The sequence below is a fragment of the Pezoporus wallicus genome, unplaced genomic scaffold (genome assembly GCF_028554395.1).
Source record: "Pezoporus wallicus isolate ANWC-B61680 ecotype Strahan unplaced genomic scaffold, APGP_CSIRO_Pwel_v1 scaffold_6362, whole genome shotgun sequence".
NCBI lineage: Eukaryota > Metazoa > Chordata > Aves > Psittaciformes > Psittacidae > Pezoporus > Pezoporus wallicus.
The window spans coordinates 2,687,294-2,702,340 of NW_026637663.1; the positions used below are offsets into that span (position 1 = coordinate 2,687,294).

General features: G+C 38.3%; 1 protein-coding gene across 1 annotated transcript in view; it reads left to right on the forward strand.

Annotated features, from left to right (window-relative positions):
- The window catches only part of IGF2R (insulin like growth factor 2 receptor), a 54,242-nt gene extending 39,406 nt beyond the window's left edge, over positions 1 to 14,836 (forward strand). The window contains exons 34-48 of the mRNA XM_057407076.1: positions 640 to 902; positions 2,107 to 2,322; positions 3,286 to 3,435; positions 4,530 to 4,691; positions 5,236 to 5,443; positions 5,823 to 5,969; positions 6,428 to 6,662; positions 7,646 to 7,782; positions 8,096 to 8,210; positions 9,136 to 9,282; positions 9,933 to 10,117; positions 10,615 to 10,801; positions 11,884 to 12,048; positions 12,666 to 12,735; positions 13,158 to 14,836. Of these exons, the coding sequence (XP_057263059.1) occupies positions 640 to 902; positions 2,107 to 2,322; positions 3,286 to 3,435; positions 4,530 to 4,691; positions 5,236 to 5,443; positions 5,823 to 5,969; positions 6,428 to 6,662; positions 7,646 to 7,782; positions 8,096 to 8,210; positions 9,136 to 9,282; positions 9,933 to 10,117; positions 10,615 to 10,801; positions 11,884 to 12,048; positions 12,666 to 12,735; positions 13,158 to 13,550 (2,780 nt within the window). The 3' untranslated portion in view covers positions 13,551 to 14,836. The remainder of the gene's footprint in view (positions 1 to 639; positions 903 to 2,106; positions 2,323 to 3,285; positions 3,436 to 4,529; positions 4,692 to 5,235; positions 5,444 to 5,822; positions 5,970 to 6,427; positions 6,663 to 7,645; positions 7,783 to 8,095; positions 8,211 to 9,135; positions 9,283 to 9,932; positions 10,118 to 10,614; positions 10,802 to 11,883; positions 12,049 to 12,665; positions 12,736 to 13,157) is intronic.
- Positions 14,837 to 15,047: the final 211 nt, after the last annotated feature.

The following is a 15,047-nucleotide window of genomic DNA, read 5'->3' on the forward strand; positions in this document are numbered from 1 at the left end:
TAGAGTAAACTGAACACAAAAATTGCTCTGTGGTGATCCTATTGTTGTTTTGGGTCTGCACTTCAAACCCTTGCCAAGCTTTTTTCTAGCATTTTGTTCTGTTTTGGATGCTTCTAAAATATTAGAAGTTAACTTGTATTTTAAGCTGCTTCCTAGCAGGCTGAATTGTTAGCTCCTCTGGCAAACTGATGAAATAATATTAAAGCATCTTAAATGCTAAAATAGTGGTATTGCTTGTGAATCAAAAATATTTTTGTGTAGCTAAAAGGGAATACTAGATTGATTTGTTTTTTTAAGTGGCATCTTAATAATGTGTATCATCTGGCTGACATTTTGTGTTAATCTCTTTGTTTTCCGAAAAGTGGTAACCAAACATTCTGCTCTGTGGTTACTTAAATGTGTATAGATGCAGTACATTCTGCTGCTTAATGAAGCATTAAAGGCAATATTTGGTCTTTGTTTTAGTGAAGTTCAGCTCAGTTTAATTGCAACTCCAGATGGTTTGAAAACATTTCTCATAGGAAATTAAAGTGAAGCTAAAATGCTGAGTTTCCTGCTATTCATGTTGTAAGGCGCATTTTTGAAAAGCAGTTACATCAGACTTGATTTGTTTGTTCATTTTTCTTTTTTATTCTTTAGCTGTCTGTATTACTGGGGGAACAAAACCAATTAATGCTGGAAAACTAAATAAAACTTTAACTTATGAAGATCAAGTGGTAAAGCTTGTGTATGAAAATGGAGATCCTTGCCCTGCAGACCCTGAACTGAAGCATAAAAGCTATTTAAGCTTTGTATGCAAGTCTGATGTTGGAGATGACAGCCGGCCTGTTTTTCTGTCTTTTGATGAGCAGACATGCACTAGTTACTTCTCTTGGCATACCTCCTTGGCTTGTGAGGAAGAGGTAAAAATTACTTCTATGGAAAGCACCTGTGGGACTAATAGCAGTATGTCTTTGAAATTCCTTGAGGGACAGGTCTCTCCTGTAGTACAGAAATTAAGTTCATGTAGAAGTTCTCAAATACTTTTCTTACTGTCTTGTTCACCAGGGATGAACAATACTTGGAAAATTCTGGTCCACATGGTGAGCCAAGTTGAAACTTTAACATTGCAGAATAACTCCTCCGTGGAACCTACTCATCTGCTTCTCTGTACAGCTCAAATGGAAGCCATAGGGCATCTTCTTGGGAATCGATGGTTAAGATCCTTCAATACAACAGGCCAACAGAGCTTAAGTCAAGTTGAGGATGGGGTTGTTTTTCCTCCTCATTGCAGTCTCAATACTACCATAGCTCTTGCTTCCATTTAGGAGGAACATTTTCCATTTTATTTTCCCTGACAGGAACTGTTCTGTGTCCCCTCTTTTGTACAAGTTCTGCTATACATAGCTCTGGTTTCCTCTTAAGTAGTATGTACCATGCTGCAATACAAATCACACTGCCTAAAAACATTGTTTTCTAGCCTATTAACTGTGTTTGGTGATCACTTTTCATGGTGTGTCCACAGTGACTTTTGCTACTTCAGCATGGTGGTAGCTAGGTAGCAATGGTGATTATGTCTTGAAATTAAACACTAGTTTTGTTAGCTGCTTCTTACCTAATACCTAAACAAGAATAGACTTCCTGAATTCCAGGTAGGCTGTCAGTAAACTCATGTACTTCAAGAATGCATGAAATGGGTTCTGAGGAAATGCAGTGCTCAAGCCAGCTTGCAATACAATAACTTTACATTGTTATAATCAAGCCTGTTTATTGGAGGTGGTCCAATAACGTGTGGGAGATGGGGAGAGAAAGGAAAGAACTGGAGGATGTACTAGTCTGATGAGAATGTAGTGACTATGTATGCTGGAGTATGCATGCCAGAACTTTACGTCTTAATATTCTTCCGATATGGATTCAAGCCTATAAGAATGTTTGAGGATTTTCATATGCAACTTGTAGGTGCTTAGTATCTGTAGACAAACAATTGTAACAAATGCTGTTTTACTTAAATCAAATTTGAAGCTTTTAAATGCAGCCAAACTTCTGGCCCTGTGAAACACAGGATGTTTGTCAATAAATCAAAGCAAGTAATAAAAGAGTAAGGGAAAAAAATACACTTTCTTGTAGGTGAAGTGCTCAGTATTGAATGGTAGTTCCATTATTGACCTGTCTCCTCTGATCCATCGCACTGGGTATTATGAGGCATTTGTGGATGAAGATGATACAACTGATGCTTCTCCAGACTTCTACATCAACATTTGTGAGCCTCTTAATCCTATCAAAGATGTCAGTTGTCCACCTGGAGCAGCTGTTTGCATGGTTCCTGTTAATGAATCACCAATAGTAAGTATGGTGTCCAGAATCACTGAAAGGTGCATTTTCCTGCTAGTTTAAAACAGTATCCTTTCCAACCCTAACTGTTCTATGGTTCTGTGATCCTTGCCTGGAGACCTGATTTGAACCAGAAGCCTGGCAACAGGTTAAAGAAATAGAATGCAAAATTAAAATCTATCCTGCAAGATTCCCTTTCATCACTTTTCCCTAGGAAGAAGTATTTTCCTGTCCTGAAAAGCAGTGATATTTTGGGTGTCCGGAGATTCCATACAGTGACAAATATGAAAAATTTACTAGAGATTTTTATTTAGTGTTGTGTGCCGTATACAGAGACTGGGAAGCAGAGTGCATCTTAATCTGTTGGTTTTTGGCACAGAAATGGCATGCTTGATCCTCTAATAGCCTGTTGCAGCATGAAGCAGGATATGCCCTAGCATGCTCCAGAATGTGTTTAGTACTTACATGTGAACACTTGATAGCTGCGTGAAGAGCAAGCCTGTGACAGAATATTGGTTAACTTGCCTGTGTTATTACCTTGAGAGATGGAGGCTCTTAAGTTTTGAAATCTTGTTTGTGACCTGTAGAAGGTGCATATAAAAAGTTGGGATTGTTTTCCAGGAACTTCTACATTGATCTAGGGACCTTACTCTGTTGTTAAACTATGCTGTTTTTAAGTCATGTGGTGGTGTTTTGGCACAATGATTTAAAGAAGGATCTACCTGTAAGATGCAGAACCTCCTTGGCTTTTGTCAAGCTTAATCAAAGAGTATTTTGAGCTGCTCAACTTGTGTTTTATTAGGATTGAATTGTAACAACTGTTCTTTTTGAGTATAGAATGCAGTTTTCAAAAATGCAACAGTTGTGCTCTCATGGAAACCAAACAGATGAATCTGAATTGACCTGAATCTCTGAGCTGATCTGAAATCAATGTGTGTCCTGTATGTCTCTGAATCCGTATTTTTGCTTGTGTAGGATATTGGTCGTGTTGTTGAACCTCCCAAGTTAAACGAGGCAGTAAATGAAGTTTACATCACTTACAACAGCACTACTCCTTGTCAGATAAACAACAAATTGAACTATACTTCTCTTATTGTATTTCACTGCAGCCAAGGAACTAGTCTGGTAAGACATCTTTTAAAATAATTTTGATACTGGAATGCAATGGGAATTGGGTAGTAACCAGTGTTAGCTTTGTTTAAATCAAGGATTTATTTCTAGCATGTACGCATAGGCTTGTTTCAACAAGGAATATAGTTAGTATATGTATTTTTCATACTTAAACACTTAGTATTTGTCTTGTTAACCTGGCAAAATTTCATAGAGGGTGTGAACTCTAGGCTTGACAGTAGCTAATTCTGATGGTTTCAAGGATCAGATTCCACTGAAGTAATGTAGCAGTAACTTATTGCTGGCATTAAACTAATGCTGTATTGCACCTTGTCTAGGTCCAAAAGCTTGTACTTATACCACAAGCTAACACAAGACCCTGTGTAACTGTTTGTAAAGCTGTTACTGTGAAATATTTTCCTTGTGTTGTAACCCTTTATATAATCGTATGCAGCTATAAAAATTTGCATTTAGATACTTATGTTTTTTTTTTTGTGTTGACACTTGAATACTAAATTGAGGTTGAATGGTGGTGTGAATCTAACACTTCTTGAATTTTCTGAATGCTGTAACAGACTGTAGAGAAGCAGTTACATATGGTGTTTGACAAACTGGAGCTCATTGAAGATACTCAGTGGAACCTCTTTCCATCAACACGGGGCATGAGCTAAAACTGAAGGCAGCTCTGATTATTATACAGTCCATACTCATTTTTATTTAAAATGTGACAAAGGAAATGGCATTTCTTTCTAAACCTCAGCTCAGTGAACTTGCTTAATGTTCTCTGCTATGGAGAAACACAGTGCTCCTGCACTTTGTTGCTGCTTGCAACTAAGTTGAGCAATCAAAATCTTGATGTTAATTAATAAGCAAGCTTGTGTACTTCAGTTACTGCTTTGATTGTTTTCTGGAAGTAGGTAGAATGTACTTCACTTGTAGCTTTTTTGCTCCAGGTTGTAATACGAAGGCATGGTGTTTGTCCTACAGTCAGTGAAGTCTAGCCTTGGCAATAACTGAGGCTAACTGTTGCAGGGCAAGGGGATGCAGAAAGAACAACAAACTCTCCAAAATTTAAACCTAATATATCTTGCTGTGTTCTTTGATAACAGGGCAAGCCAAAGATGATGAGGAAACTTGACTGCAGTTTTGTGTTTGAGTGGGAAACTCCAGTTGTGTGTCCTGATAAAGTGAAAACTTTAGGCTGCTCTGTGACTGATGAACAGCTACACTATACTTTTAACCTAACCAGCCTTTCTGGAAGCTCCTTTGAGGTAATCCCTTCTGGTGATGTGATTTTACTCCCCCTTCTCTTCCCGCCCCCCATTCTTCCTCCCTTAATTGACCATTGCTGTCAATGTTTTAAATCTGAGCAGTGTTTTTTTTTATTAAGCATCCTGGAGTGCAAGAGGAGACTGAAGCATGTGCTATAGCTGTAGTCAGTGCTGATATTTGTTTGGCCTCTGACAGAGGGAATAATATTTGAGGAATAACATTAGGGTTTTAATGTTTTTGAGAGGGAAAATCATGGGTATACTTATGGAGAAAGGAAGGAGAAATTTTCACCTGTGGCAGAATCCTGAGTATGAAAACAAGTCTGCTGAACAGACTATATCCTTGGTCTGAGGGTGCACTTTATCTGCAGTTCTGCTATACTAAGAAAGTCCAGACTTGCAAAATTAGCTGTCATCTTTTTCTTCTGCATTATGCAAGTACTGCATGAGACTTGGTTTATAAAGCATTTGGCTGTTTCTTTGTAAATATTGACTGTAGGCTCTAAGACAGCCTTGTTTGTGATGCTTCTGGATGTCCACACAGGTATTTTCTGGATCCAACAGTTACCACGTTGGTGTGTGCAGTAAGGCAGCAGACTTGCCCCAAGGAAAATGTAAAGATGGGGCAGTGTGTCTGACGTCTGAAAGTGGTACATCATCCTTTGGAAACGTGAAGGAAATGAAAATGGACTATAGCCACCAGGATGAAACAGTCGTCTTGCGGTATACTGGGGGTGATCGGTGCCCTCCAGGTGAGATTGAAGCAGGCACATTCTTTATATAAAAACTTTTTTTACCATTAAAACATGAGGGTTTGTTGTGATAGGTAGGAATCCACATGGATTTTGCATATATTAATAGAAACATGTAGTTTTGTTATAGCTTAGTGTGGTACATGTGATTTAACATAACGTGTCAACTAGGAGAGTGCAGCTTTTCTGTAAGGATTACCATAGTTTATTTTACACGATACTCTGATTTTCTAACTGGGTTTAGACTCAGTGTTTTAGTATATCTTTTGTCTGTCTATGACTTGTCTTTAGTATAGAAGTACAGGCTTTGGATATAGTTCTGAATATCAATATGCCTGCTATTCTATTGCATGTTAAGAGGATATACCTTTCTTCACAGTGACTGAAAAGGGAGAGCTTTGTGTGTTCCCCTTCAAGTACAAAGGGAAGACCTATGAGAAGTGTATTACAGAAGAAAAGAATAGGCCGTGGTGTGCTACAACTGAAAACTACCAGAGAGATGGAAAGTGGGGGTTTTGTGGTAATGGTAAGAATGTCTTATACTTCATGTGCAAGGATCTGAGCTAACACAGGGGGTTAGCCATTATCAGAGTGGACAAAAGACCCCTGCTTCAACACAATGGAAGTAAAGGGATGGGAGTGGGCCGAACAATGAATGTATGGGATAAACCTGACTTTATTGAAGTCCATGAGCAGAATACTTTTGAAAAGTTCATGCCTTTAGATAATGAGTTTCCAAGTCATGACTCTGCTTTACCACAGATCAGTCATTTTGGAAGGAACGCTACCTTCTAAAAAGCGTAAATGCTAACCTAGGGAATTAAATTGCTAGGTAAAGCACTTGTGCCTTTTCACTGTCTGAAACAATACCTGTTTAAAACTGTTGTTGATACTGTTAAATTGCTGCACTAAAATCAATTCATGCCTGAAAGTCTCTTGCAAAACATTTGTTCATCTTTTTTTCCAACCCTTCCCCCTTTGCAGGAACTGCAAGAAGGGAATCTACTATTATCTTCACATGTGATGAAAATGCTGGTGTTGGGAGACCACGCATCCTCAGTGAGACACTTGGCTGTGCTGTCACATTTGAATGGAGGACTCAGGCTGTTTGTCCTCCCAAGAAGATGGAATGCAAGTTTGTCGAAAAACATAGAACTTATGACTTGAGAATGCTCTCCTCCCTGACAGGATCATGGATCTTTTTCCACAACGGGAACTCGTGAGTAATGAGCAGCTTGCTAATCAGTGCAACTGAAATTGTATCGTGGCATAGTACTTCTGTCTGGTCCCTGTTCAGAGTCTGTTTAAATTTGCTAGCAGTATCTTAAAACTGTCAGTGCTTAACACTGAATGCAGACAAAAATAACACTGAATACAGACAAAAAATTATCTGGAGTGGTTGAATTATTACAGTCTTCATCCTCACCCATTCCCTCTATTGGTAACCATTTTCCAAGGATGAATAAATCTAAACTGTAAGCTTTTTAAAGGCTTTCTGTTCAAACTGCTATCTTAATGCGGTCATTTTGTAGTTTCAATGCAATTTTTTTTTTTGATTCTTAATCAAGTCTTAATGACTTAGTTGCTGTCTTTTGACTCAAATGTGTACTGTGTTGTAAACTTTTATGTAAGGCTTCCCCCTCCAACCCGAGTCCTGTAAGTATCAACTGAAAAGAAAATATGGAATGACAGGAATTTATCAGCCTCTCCAGTGTACCTGCTCCAGTTAGCCAATAGAAATAAACTGGCAAGGATAAGAGCATTTAATTCTAAACATATGATAAACGGTGGAGTAACAAAACTGTTCCATTCACCACCTTGTTACTGGTTCCTCTGCTTTATTAAAATTTGACTGTTATAACTCTGAAGAAGTGCTGAATTTAGGATAGTACTATAACCTTCATAACTGAAAAAAATTTGGAGCATTTCTTGACTCAGTTCCTAGTTTTGATGTAGGTCAAAATTAACTAGTGAACTAATCTGGTAAATGATAATTTTTATCATTTTATTGCACAGAGTCTTTTACTTGAAAATGGTGGAATTAATCTGCTAAACTTTAGTACCTGCTTTATTCTGTCAGCTAATTTGAGTATTTAATTTCTTTTGACTTGGCTAGCTTCCTGTGAGGATTCTAAAGTTTGCATCTCACTTTTTCAGTTTACATTAATTTTAAAGAAGCCTTATTTACCATGTTGTCTATAGGTACTACGTGAACCTCTGTCAGAGGGTACATGAGGGACCCACAGGCTGCCCTGAGAGAGCCAGTATTTGCAGGAAAAGCAACAACGGAGATGTTCAAGTGCTTGGACTTGTTCATACACAGAAACTGGATGTGACAGGTAAAGTTAATTTTGTTCCCATAGAGAGCTGGAGATAGTTAAATCTTATAACCTAATTGTAGTGGTTCCTAAATTATGGTGAAGCCTTTATTTTGAAACATCTTTACTGGAGAAATTTTTGTTTAAAAACAAACCAACCAACCAGAAAACCCCCAAACCAAACAAACCAGTAAAGGCTACTACTCAAACTTAAAAGTGGCGTTTAAGCCATGAACAAACATTGATGTAAATAAACAGCATTGTCATTAAAGCTGTAATAAGTTAATTGTTACTCTGAACATCAGGACATCAGAACATCATTTTTCTCTTCCAGGTGATACGGTATATGTTAGTTATTCCAGTGGGCAGGAATGCAGGAAAAACCAGAAAGTAAAAACAATTATAGAACTGAAGTGTGCAAAAACAGTTGGCATGCCCATGCTGCAGAGGTGAGTAAGAACATACAGCTGATCTTCGTTGTTTATTCGTTTGTACCTCTCTAGTAAACTGTCTCAGGACAGAGACTGTTCTGTTGGACAGTTCCTAAAATAATCCTCAGTCTGTGCTTATAAAACATGAGTCTTCTGGAGTTTCTGCACCTGTTCAGTTCCAAAAACAATTGTATTCTGTATTTATATTAAAATTTCTTAATTTTTATTTTCTTAAAATGGGCAAAAATTTAAGCATTCTACTTCCAGATTAGATCTGAGAGTGGAAGGAATGCTGTTGTTTTCAATGTCAGTTGTAGTACAACCATTCTTAGCTTTGCTTAGAATCTCTTTAGTAAAGAACACTTACTGTAGATATATTATTGAGCTAATAAAATATAGCTTATTGTTGCCTCAATATATATTACTTAATTAGAAGCTATCTAAAGTGAGGTAAATATGCATGATCACAAACACTAAGAAAGCTTAGTCCTGATTTGGTTAACTGCATATTGTTTGTAGAATTGGGAAACTGAGCAAAATGCTCTGTATCAGTAAAAGAACCAGTCAGCAAAATCTGACTAGCTTATGCTCCTTGTTCTAGTTAAATAATATGCAGCACATTAAACATGCCAAGAGCACTGTGATGTGTTTGGCTAAAATATTTTGATAAAGCCCTCTGATATGCTGTTTGACTTCTGGAACTTTTGAAGTGGGATATTCAGCTGCAGCTGGGTCTTCTAGGTCTTGGACTACTGAAAAATTCAGTGCAATTATTCAAGGAGGGGTTTTGAGCGCTACTTGACTATTTTAGTTTACTCTTGGCATGATACTTAGACAGGATATTCCCACACATAAGTTAGCAGCTATATGTCTTCCCTTTCTCAAGATACTAAGCACTTGTTAGTATTTCCTGGAATCATCAGTTGTGTCTGTTATTTGGTAGGATTGATGAAGAAAACTGTGCTTACTACATCGCTTGGGACACGCGTGCGGCTTGTGCTGTGAAGCAGCAGGAGGTGGAGGTGGTGAATGGAATAGTTGTTAATCCTGCAACTGGAAAAAACTTCTCTTTAGGGGATGTTTATGACAAGTAAGTAAAAAAACCAAATTCCAAAAATGAAAGAGGAGAGGAAGTCAGGACAAAATTATAAACTTGGTGTAATGTGAGATTAAAGGCAAGTCATATTTTGGCAAGCTCAGCCTTTGAGCAGATGCCTAAAACAAATAGTTGGGCGTCTTGGAGCATTCTCACTCTGACCAGCAATGTGAAAGGATACATTTGTAAAGAGTACTTTGGTAACGGTTATGGTAGAACCAATTATCCTGCTAGAGAAGACAGCTAAGCTATGCTATTTATCATAGCTACAGAGCACACAGTATAGGTTTTACGGTCAGTAGGCTAGTTTGTGTATGAACTGCTGAATCATGCTTTTGTCTCTGGTTTATCTTAATTCTTTGGAGGTGTGTACATGTTCATGTACTCAGTGAGGGCAGTATAACTAGAAAATGTGCTTTTTTTTTGTTCTTTATTAGATTATGTTTGTTAAATATAATCCTAATTTCTAATCTTCAGTTAGGAAGCCTCAGTCCTGCATCTTTTCTGGTTGCAGAATCAGTCACTCCATCTTGCTCTGGAATCAACCAGTGTAGTAGCTACCACTGTTGCCAGTCTTATGTCTTGACAATAACCTAAATTTATGAGTTTAGACTTAAGGGTAGACCTGCTCTCTGTTTCCTCAGGTTGTACATGGCTTCTGGTGACATTCGGACAAATGGCGATAAATATGTATATGAAATTCAACTTTCTGGTATAAGAAACTCAAGTATCCCAGAATGCTCTGGAGCAAATATCTGCCAGGTTAAAACTAATGAACATCGCTTTCGGAGAATTGGTTCTACTACAAAAGCTAGATATTATGTTGAAGGTAAGTATTTGCTTATTAACCAGAATTGCTTGATGTTCCATATGAATTGCTTCATCAGAAATGGTTTTTGTTGCATGATATCTGTGCTAATCCGTTTCTGTAAAGGTATTCAGAGTCTGTCTAGCAGAATTTAGGTTGCTTTTTTTTCTTACTGTGTAAGCTTAGTTGTGACCATGGCCTTAATAGGTTTTGGGCTTGACATTTGTTAAAAAACTGGAAGAAACAGTGCAAGATAGAAGACTTGGTCTCCTGTTTTCGTCTGTGCTTGTGCTGCATAAGCAGTGATCTCCTTTATTTAGATACTTTTTTCTCGTAAAGAACTTAGTCTGCTGTTCCATAGCAACTGATAGGGTCAGCTATGTAAAAGTGTAGGCTCACCTGTAGATACTGCGAAGTATAAGCTGTTACTGGAGAACAAATACATAACTTCCAAGATCTGGTTTTAATAGACTGTTCTCAAGGAAGCAGTAAATGATAACATTTTCTTCTCATTGTAGATGGTGACTTGGATGTCATATTTTCATCAGACTCCAGATGCGGTAAAGATGAATCAAAGTCTGTGTCTTCAACTATTTTCTTCCACTGCAGTTTACAAGTAAAGGAAGGCATCCCTGAATTTCTTCATGAGACAGCGGATTGCCAGTATTTATTTACCTGGTACACATCGGCTGTGTGTCCATTAATGTGAGTAGTTAACCATTTTCTGAAAGCAGTTCTGTTCTTGCCTGCACTTCTTAGCTAAAGGCTTTTTTGTACATATTCATCACAGTGATGGGGGGGGGGGGAAGCTAAAAAAGTAATAGATGCATGGAGAAGTGGAACTGGTGTTCACCTACGTAATTCTTGGCACATGATCGCTAAATAAAAGCTTGCCAAGTTGATCTGGACCTAATCTGCCCGTTTGCACAGGAAATGGAGAGGCACAGTGGAATTAATATTGTTGTTTTCACTCAGTAAAATCTACTGTAGCTGACAGAATATGCTGTTTCATGTTGCTGAGAGGAGTAACCAGTTTTGGGGTAAGGTTTTTTTGTCCTCTTTGCCTTACTGCTTGGAAAACTGAAAAGCCATCTGCCCACTTCTTTAAGCTGGAGTAAAAATCATTACAGGTCTTAGAGGAACAATGAGGTATTTCTGGAATTAATTATCAGCTTATTCTGCAGTTCCAGAAAGGAGACATGAGGTGACAGTATTAAAAGCAGAGTGACTGTATCTAGGTGCTTACCAGCAGTCTTGACCTGTAGGCAGCCTCGCTGCAAAGAATGGGGTGACTACTTCTCTATAGGACTGTTCACTTCCTGGCTACTGATTTGAAAGCACAGAGAAACTGTTTATTCTGATTTACCCAGGCAAATAGCTGTTGAGGGGGTTTGGTCTGTTATAGTCATCTGGAAGGTAAGTAATTACTGTAGCTTTTGCAGGTTGCTCAAGTGCAGGTTAGGTTCTAAAATAGCAGCTTTGTGTGGATATCTGCTGCTGTGTAAGCTCTGGAGTGCCTAATCGTGCACTTCAGTCTTGACTGTCATCAGTTTTGTACACTGTTAGAAAGCATACCGGGATGTAGGCACAGTACATAAATACATTGTATTTTTCAGTGATTTTAATTAAAATGAAATCTTCTAAATTAATGTCTTTATAGCTGTTAGATAGGCCTGGCAGGATGGTGTGGCATATTCAATTTCTTTGAATTTGCTGTTTCTAATCCAGTTTGATGCATCTGGTCAATAAATCTTGCTCATCCTTTTCTTCCCAATTTACGCTGTTAGATCAACCAATGATCCAGGAAGCAATGAGCACCAGACTGATCAGGAGGCCCAAGTACATAAAGGCCTTTCAAGGAGAAGTCAGGCTGTTGGGGCAGTGCTGAGTGTCCTCCTGGTGGTTCTTACTGCATGCTTAATAATTTTGCTGTTCTACAAAAAAGAGAGAAGGTAAGAAATGATTGGGAGGCTTTCAAAGTTTCATTGGTAGGATGTGGTTTCCTCAGAGAGAGAGAAGTAGTAAACTTTAGAGATTTAAGTTCTGGTGTTCAGTTGGCTGCCTCAACTGTCAAGTTGCTGTGTTTTTTTGTTTTTAATTCCCCATTAATTATTGTCTGAAGGCCCATGTAAAGAGTACTGGAATACACAATTGAATTGGGCTAGTCTTTGTTGTATACAACTGCTAATTAAGGAGGATAAAACAATGTGACAATATTGTTAGTATTTGATCTCTCATGGTGTCAAGCTGGAGCCATACAACAGCATCAAGGAGTAAGTGCAAGTCCTGCTGATTCTCTGCTTTCCAGACAAGTTTGTTTGTTTGTTTACCTTAAATGTAAAGGCTAGAGGTGTTTCAGAAGTCACCCTGAAGCTGTGGTAAGGAGGAAGATGTACATCGTCATGAGCTTCATTTTGTTAGAGTGGTTCAGGGTCAAGTGTTACTGTGTAATAGCTTGCAGCTTTCTTGGTGAAATGTTTTATATTGATGGTGAAAATCCAGTGAAGAAAAGTGAGGGCTAATAAGAGGGATACAGTCTTCCTAATGCAGTATTCTTTCCTTTTCTTAGGGAAATTGTCATAAACAAGATAACAAACTGCTGCAGAAGAACATCGGCTGTTTCCTACAAATACACAAAGGTAATAATACAGTGGCAAAATAAAAGATTTTGTTACCTGTAGAGTTTCCTTAATATGAATCTTTTATTAATTCCCCTTAATTCCTAGTTCCTTTAGTGCATGGAAACCATACTGTTAGGCTTCAGGACAGCCACATAGCTGAGATATCTACATTTATATTGTGAAATGGGAAAGGCAGATTGGAGTTGAGGAAATGAAGAGCAAGTGCATAAACAGCTAAACAACGCAAAGTGTACAGGAAGAGCAAGACGGAGAGAGACATAATGAAAAGCATGCCATTGCAGTATTATCTTATGACTAAGTTAAACCTAAGACTGTGTGTGGTGTGGGGTCTGTTGACTGGGGAGGTAAGTGTGTAGCAGAGTCTAGAGTGGTATACACGATCTTCTCCTGCATTGTGGGTCTTTGTTGTTTTCTTGCAGATAAACAGTGAAGAAGCTGCTAATGAGAATGAAACAGAGTGGCTTATGGAGGAAATCGCAGCACCAAATCAAAGAACAGCAAAAGGAGGGCAGGAGAATGGTCATGTTACTACCAAGTCTGTTACGTCTGAAGCCTTTACCTCTCTCCATGTGGATGACCTGGACAGTGAGGATGAAGTGTTAACCATTCCAGATGTAAAGATTCAGACAGGAAGAGGACTAGACAAGCACCCACAAAAGAAGCTGCCCAGTCTTGGCAGTGATAAAGCTTATTTGCTGAATGGGGGAAAGGAAAAGAAAGGAAAAGCCAAGCCAGGCCAGCAGCAGACACAGAACTCTACAAATACAGTATCATTTCATGATGATAGTGATGAGGACTTGTTGAATATTTAATGACCCCCTTGTGCCTAATCAGATATATATGTATAGAGAAATTATATATAACAGGACAACATTTCCAACCAAATAAGAGGACTTCAGCCTGAAAGATTTTTCTGAATTTTGCCTTTAACAAGAAACCATTGAAAAGGGAAGAAGAGAGAGATTTCTTGGTTGTTTACAATGATCTGTTCAGCCATGACTGGGCTCCCAGTTGGCTGAGTTACATTGATTCTCTCTAGCCAGGACACACATCTTTTTGTTTGGTTTTTTTTTTTAAGCCTCAGCATAGGTGTTAAATACTTGCTTAAAAAAGAGAAACCTTTGAAAGGAAGGGATTAAGGCTGAATGAAGCCCCTGGCTCCTGAGTCTCAAGTGATCTGACTACTAGCATTTTGACTCCTTGTATTTATTGATCCTCACTACTCAGGTTTGCTTAATAGCAACATGTTCTTCCTGCCGGCAGGGTATTATTCTGTGGGTTCACCCATTGTAAGACAAGAAAAAACAGAACTTGTGCGTTGGGATGATTTGATGTAAATTTTGGAACTGGTCTAATTTATCCTGTAAGTTTGAATATCCATTCTAATTTAAACAGATCATTGGTTCAAAGGTATTGACTGAAAGGTACAACTCTGTATAGCTTTAGCCTGAAATGGTTGCTGTTGTTTGCATGATATTTTTTTGGTACTGGTCACATGACTGACTTCATCAGTATTTGCCTAAGCAGCTGATAAGCACCCAAAGATTTATTATTTCTTTTTCCTAGATTATGGCTGGACTAGGCCGACTGCACAGAGAGCCAGTTTGCAAGGACATAGAGGCAGAATTCCTATAGCGCAATCTGCACTGCCAGTTTGTGATCACTGAGAAAAGTCCAACAACTAGAGGAGCCCTAGTGGGCACAATACCTCTCTCTGGTATTAGTTAGAAGAAAAAAAGAATTAGGCCAATGTTTTCTGACCGTCTTAAGTTCTAGCTCTATGTTATGGCCCTGGCCATGGTCATTGATTTGAAACATTGCTGGCAGTGAATGCCAGTCAGCTTTGCTCAGTCTTGATCTTCTCCAGGTGTTTCCTAAATTAAATTATGGGCGGTGATAGGGTTTCAAAGCATAGTACAAGTACATGCGTTGGTCAGAATTTTTTGAGACTTTTCATTGTTCCTTTTGGCTGGCTTTCTCAGTTTCAACAATGGTTTCTTTTTATAAAAAATCCATTTTGAATCAAAATAGTGTAATATAAAGTATTCAGCAATTTCAATAAAAGAGATGAAGTGGGTATTCCAAATCCCACATCTCAGGTCTGTAATCTTCCTTACACTAGTTTGTAATGCTGCTGCTCAGCCTGGTGATACCCTTTTTTGCTGTGATTGCTAAGATCTTAAATGCATAACTCAAAACAAGACCTGATGTTTGGTGACAAAGATTAGAATTTATAGGTAAGTCCCAGTGGTGTAGTCTTTCTTTTATCAGACTTGGGCTTTCTTCCTCTTGTATTGTTACAGGTGAAG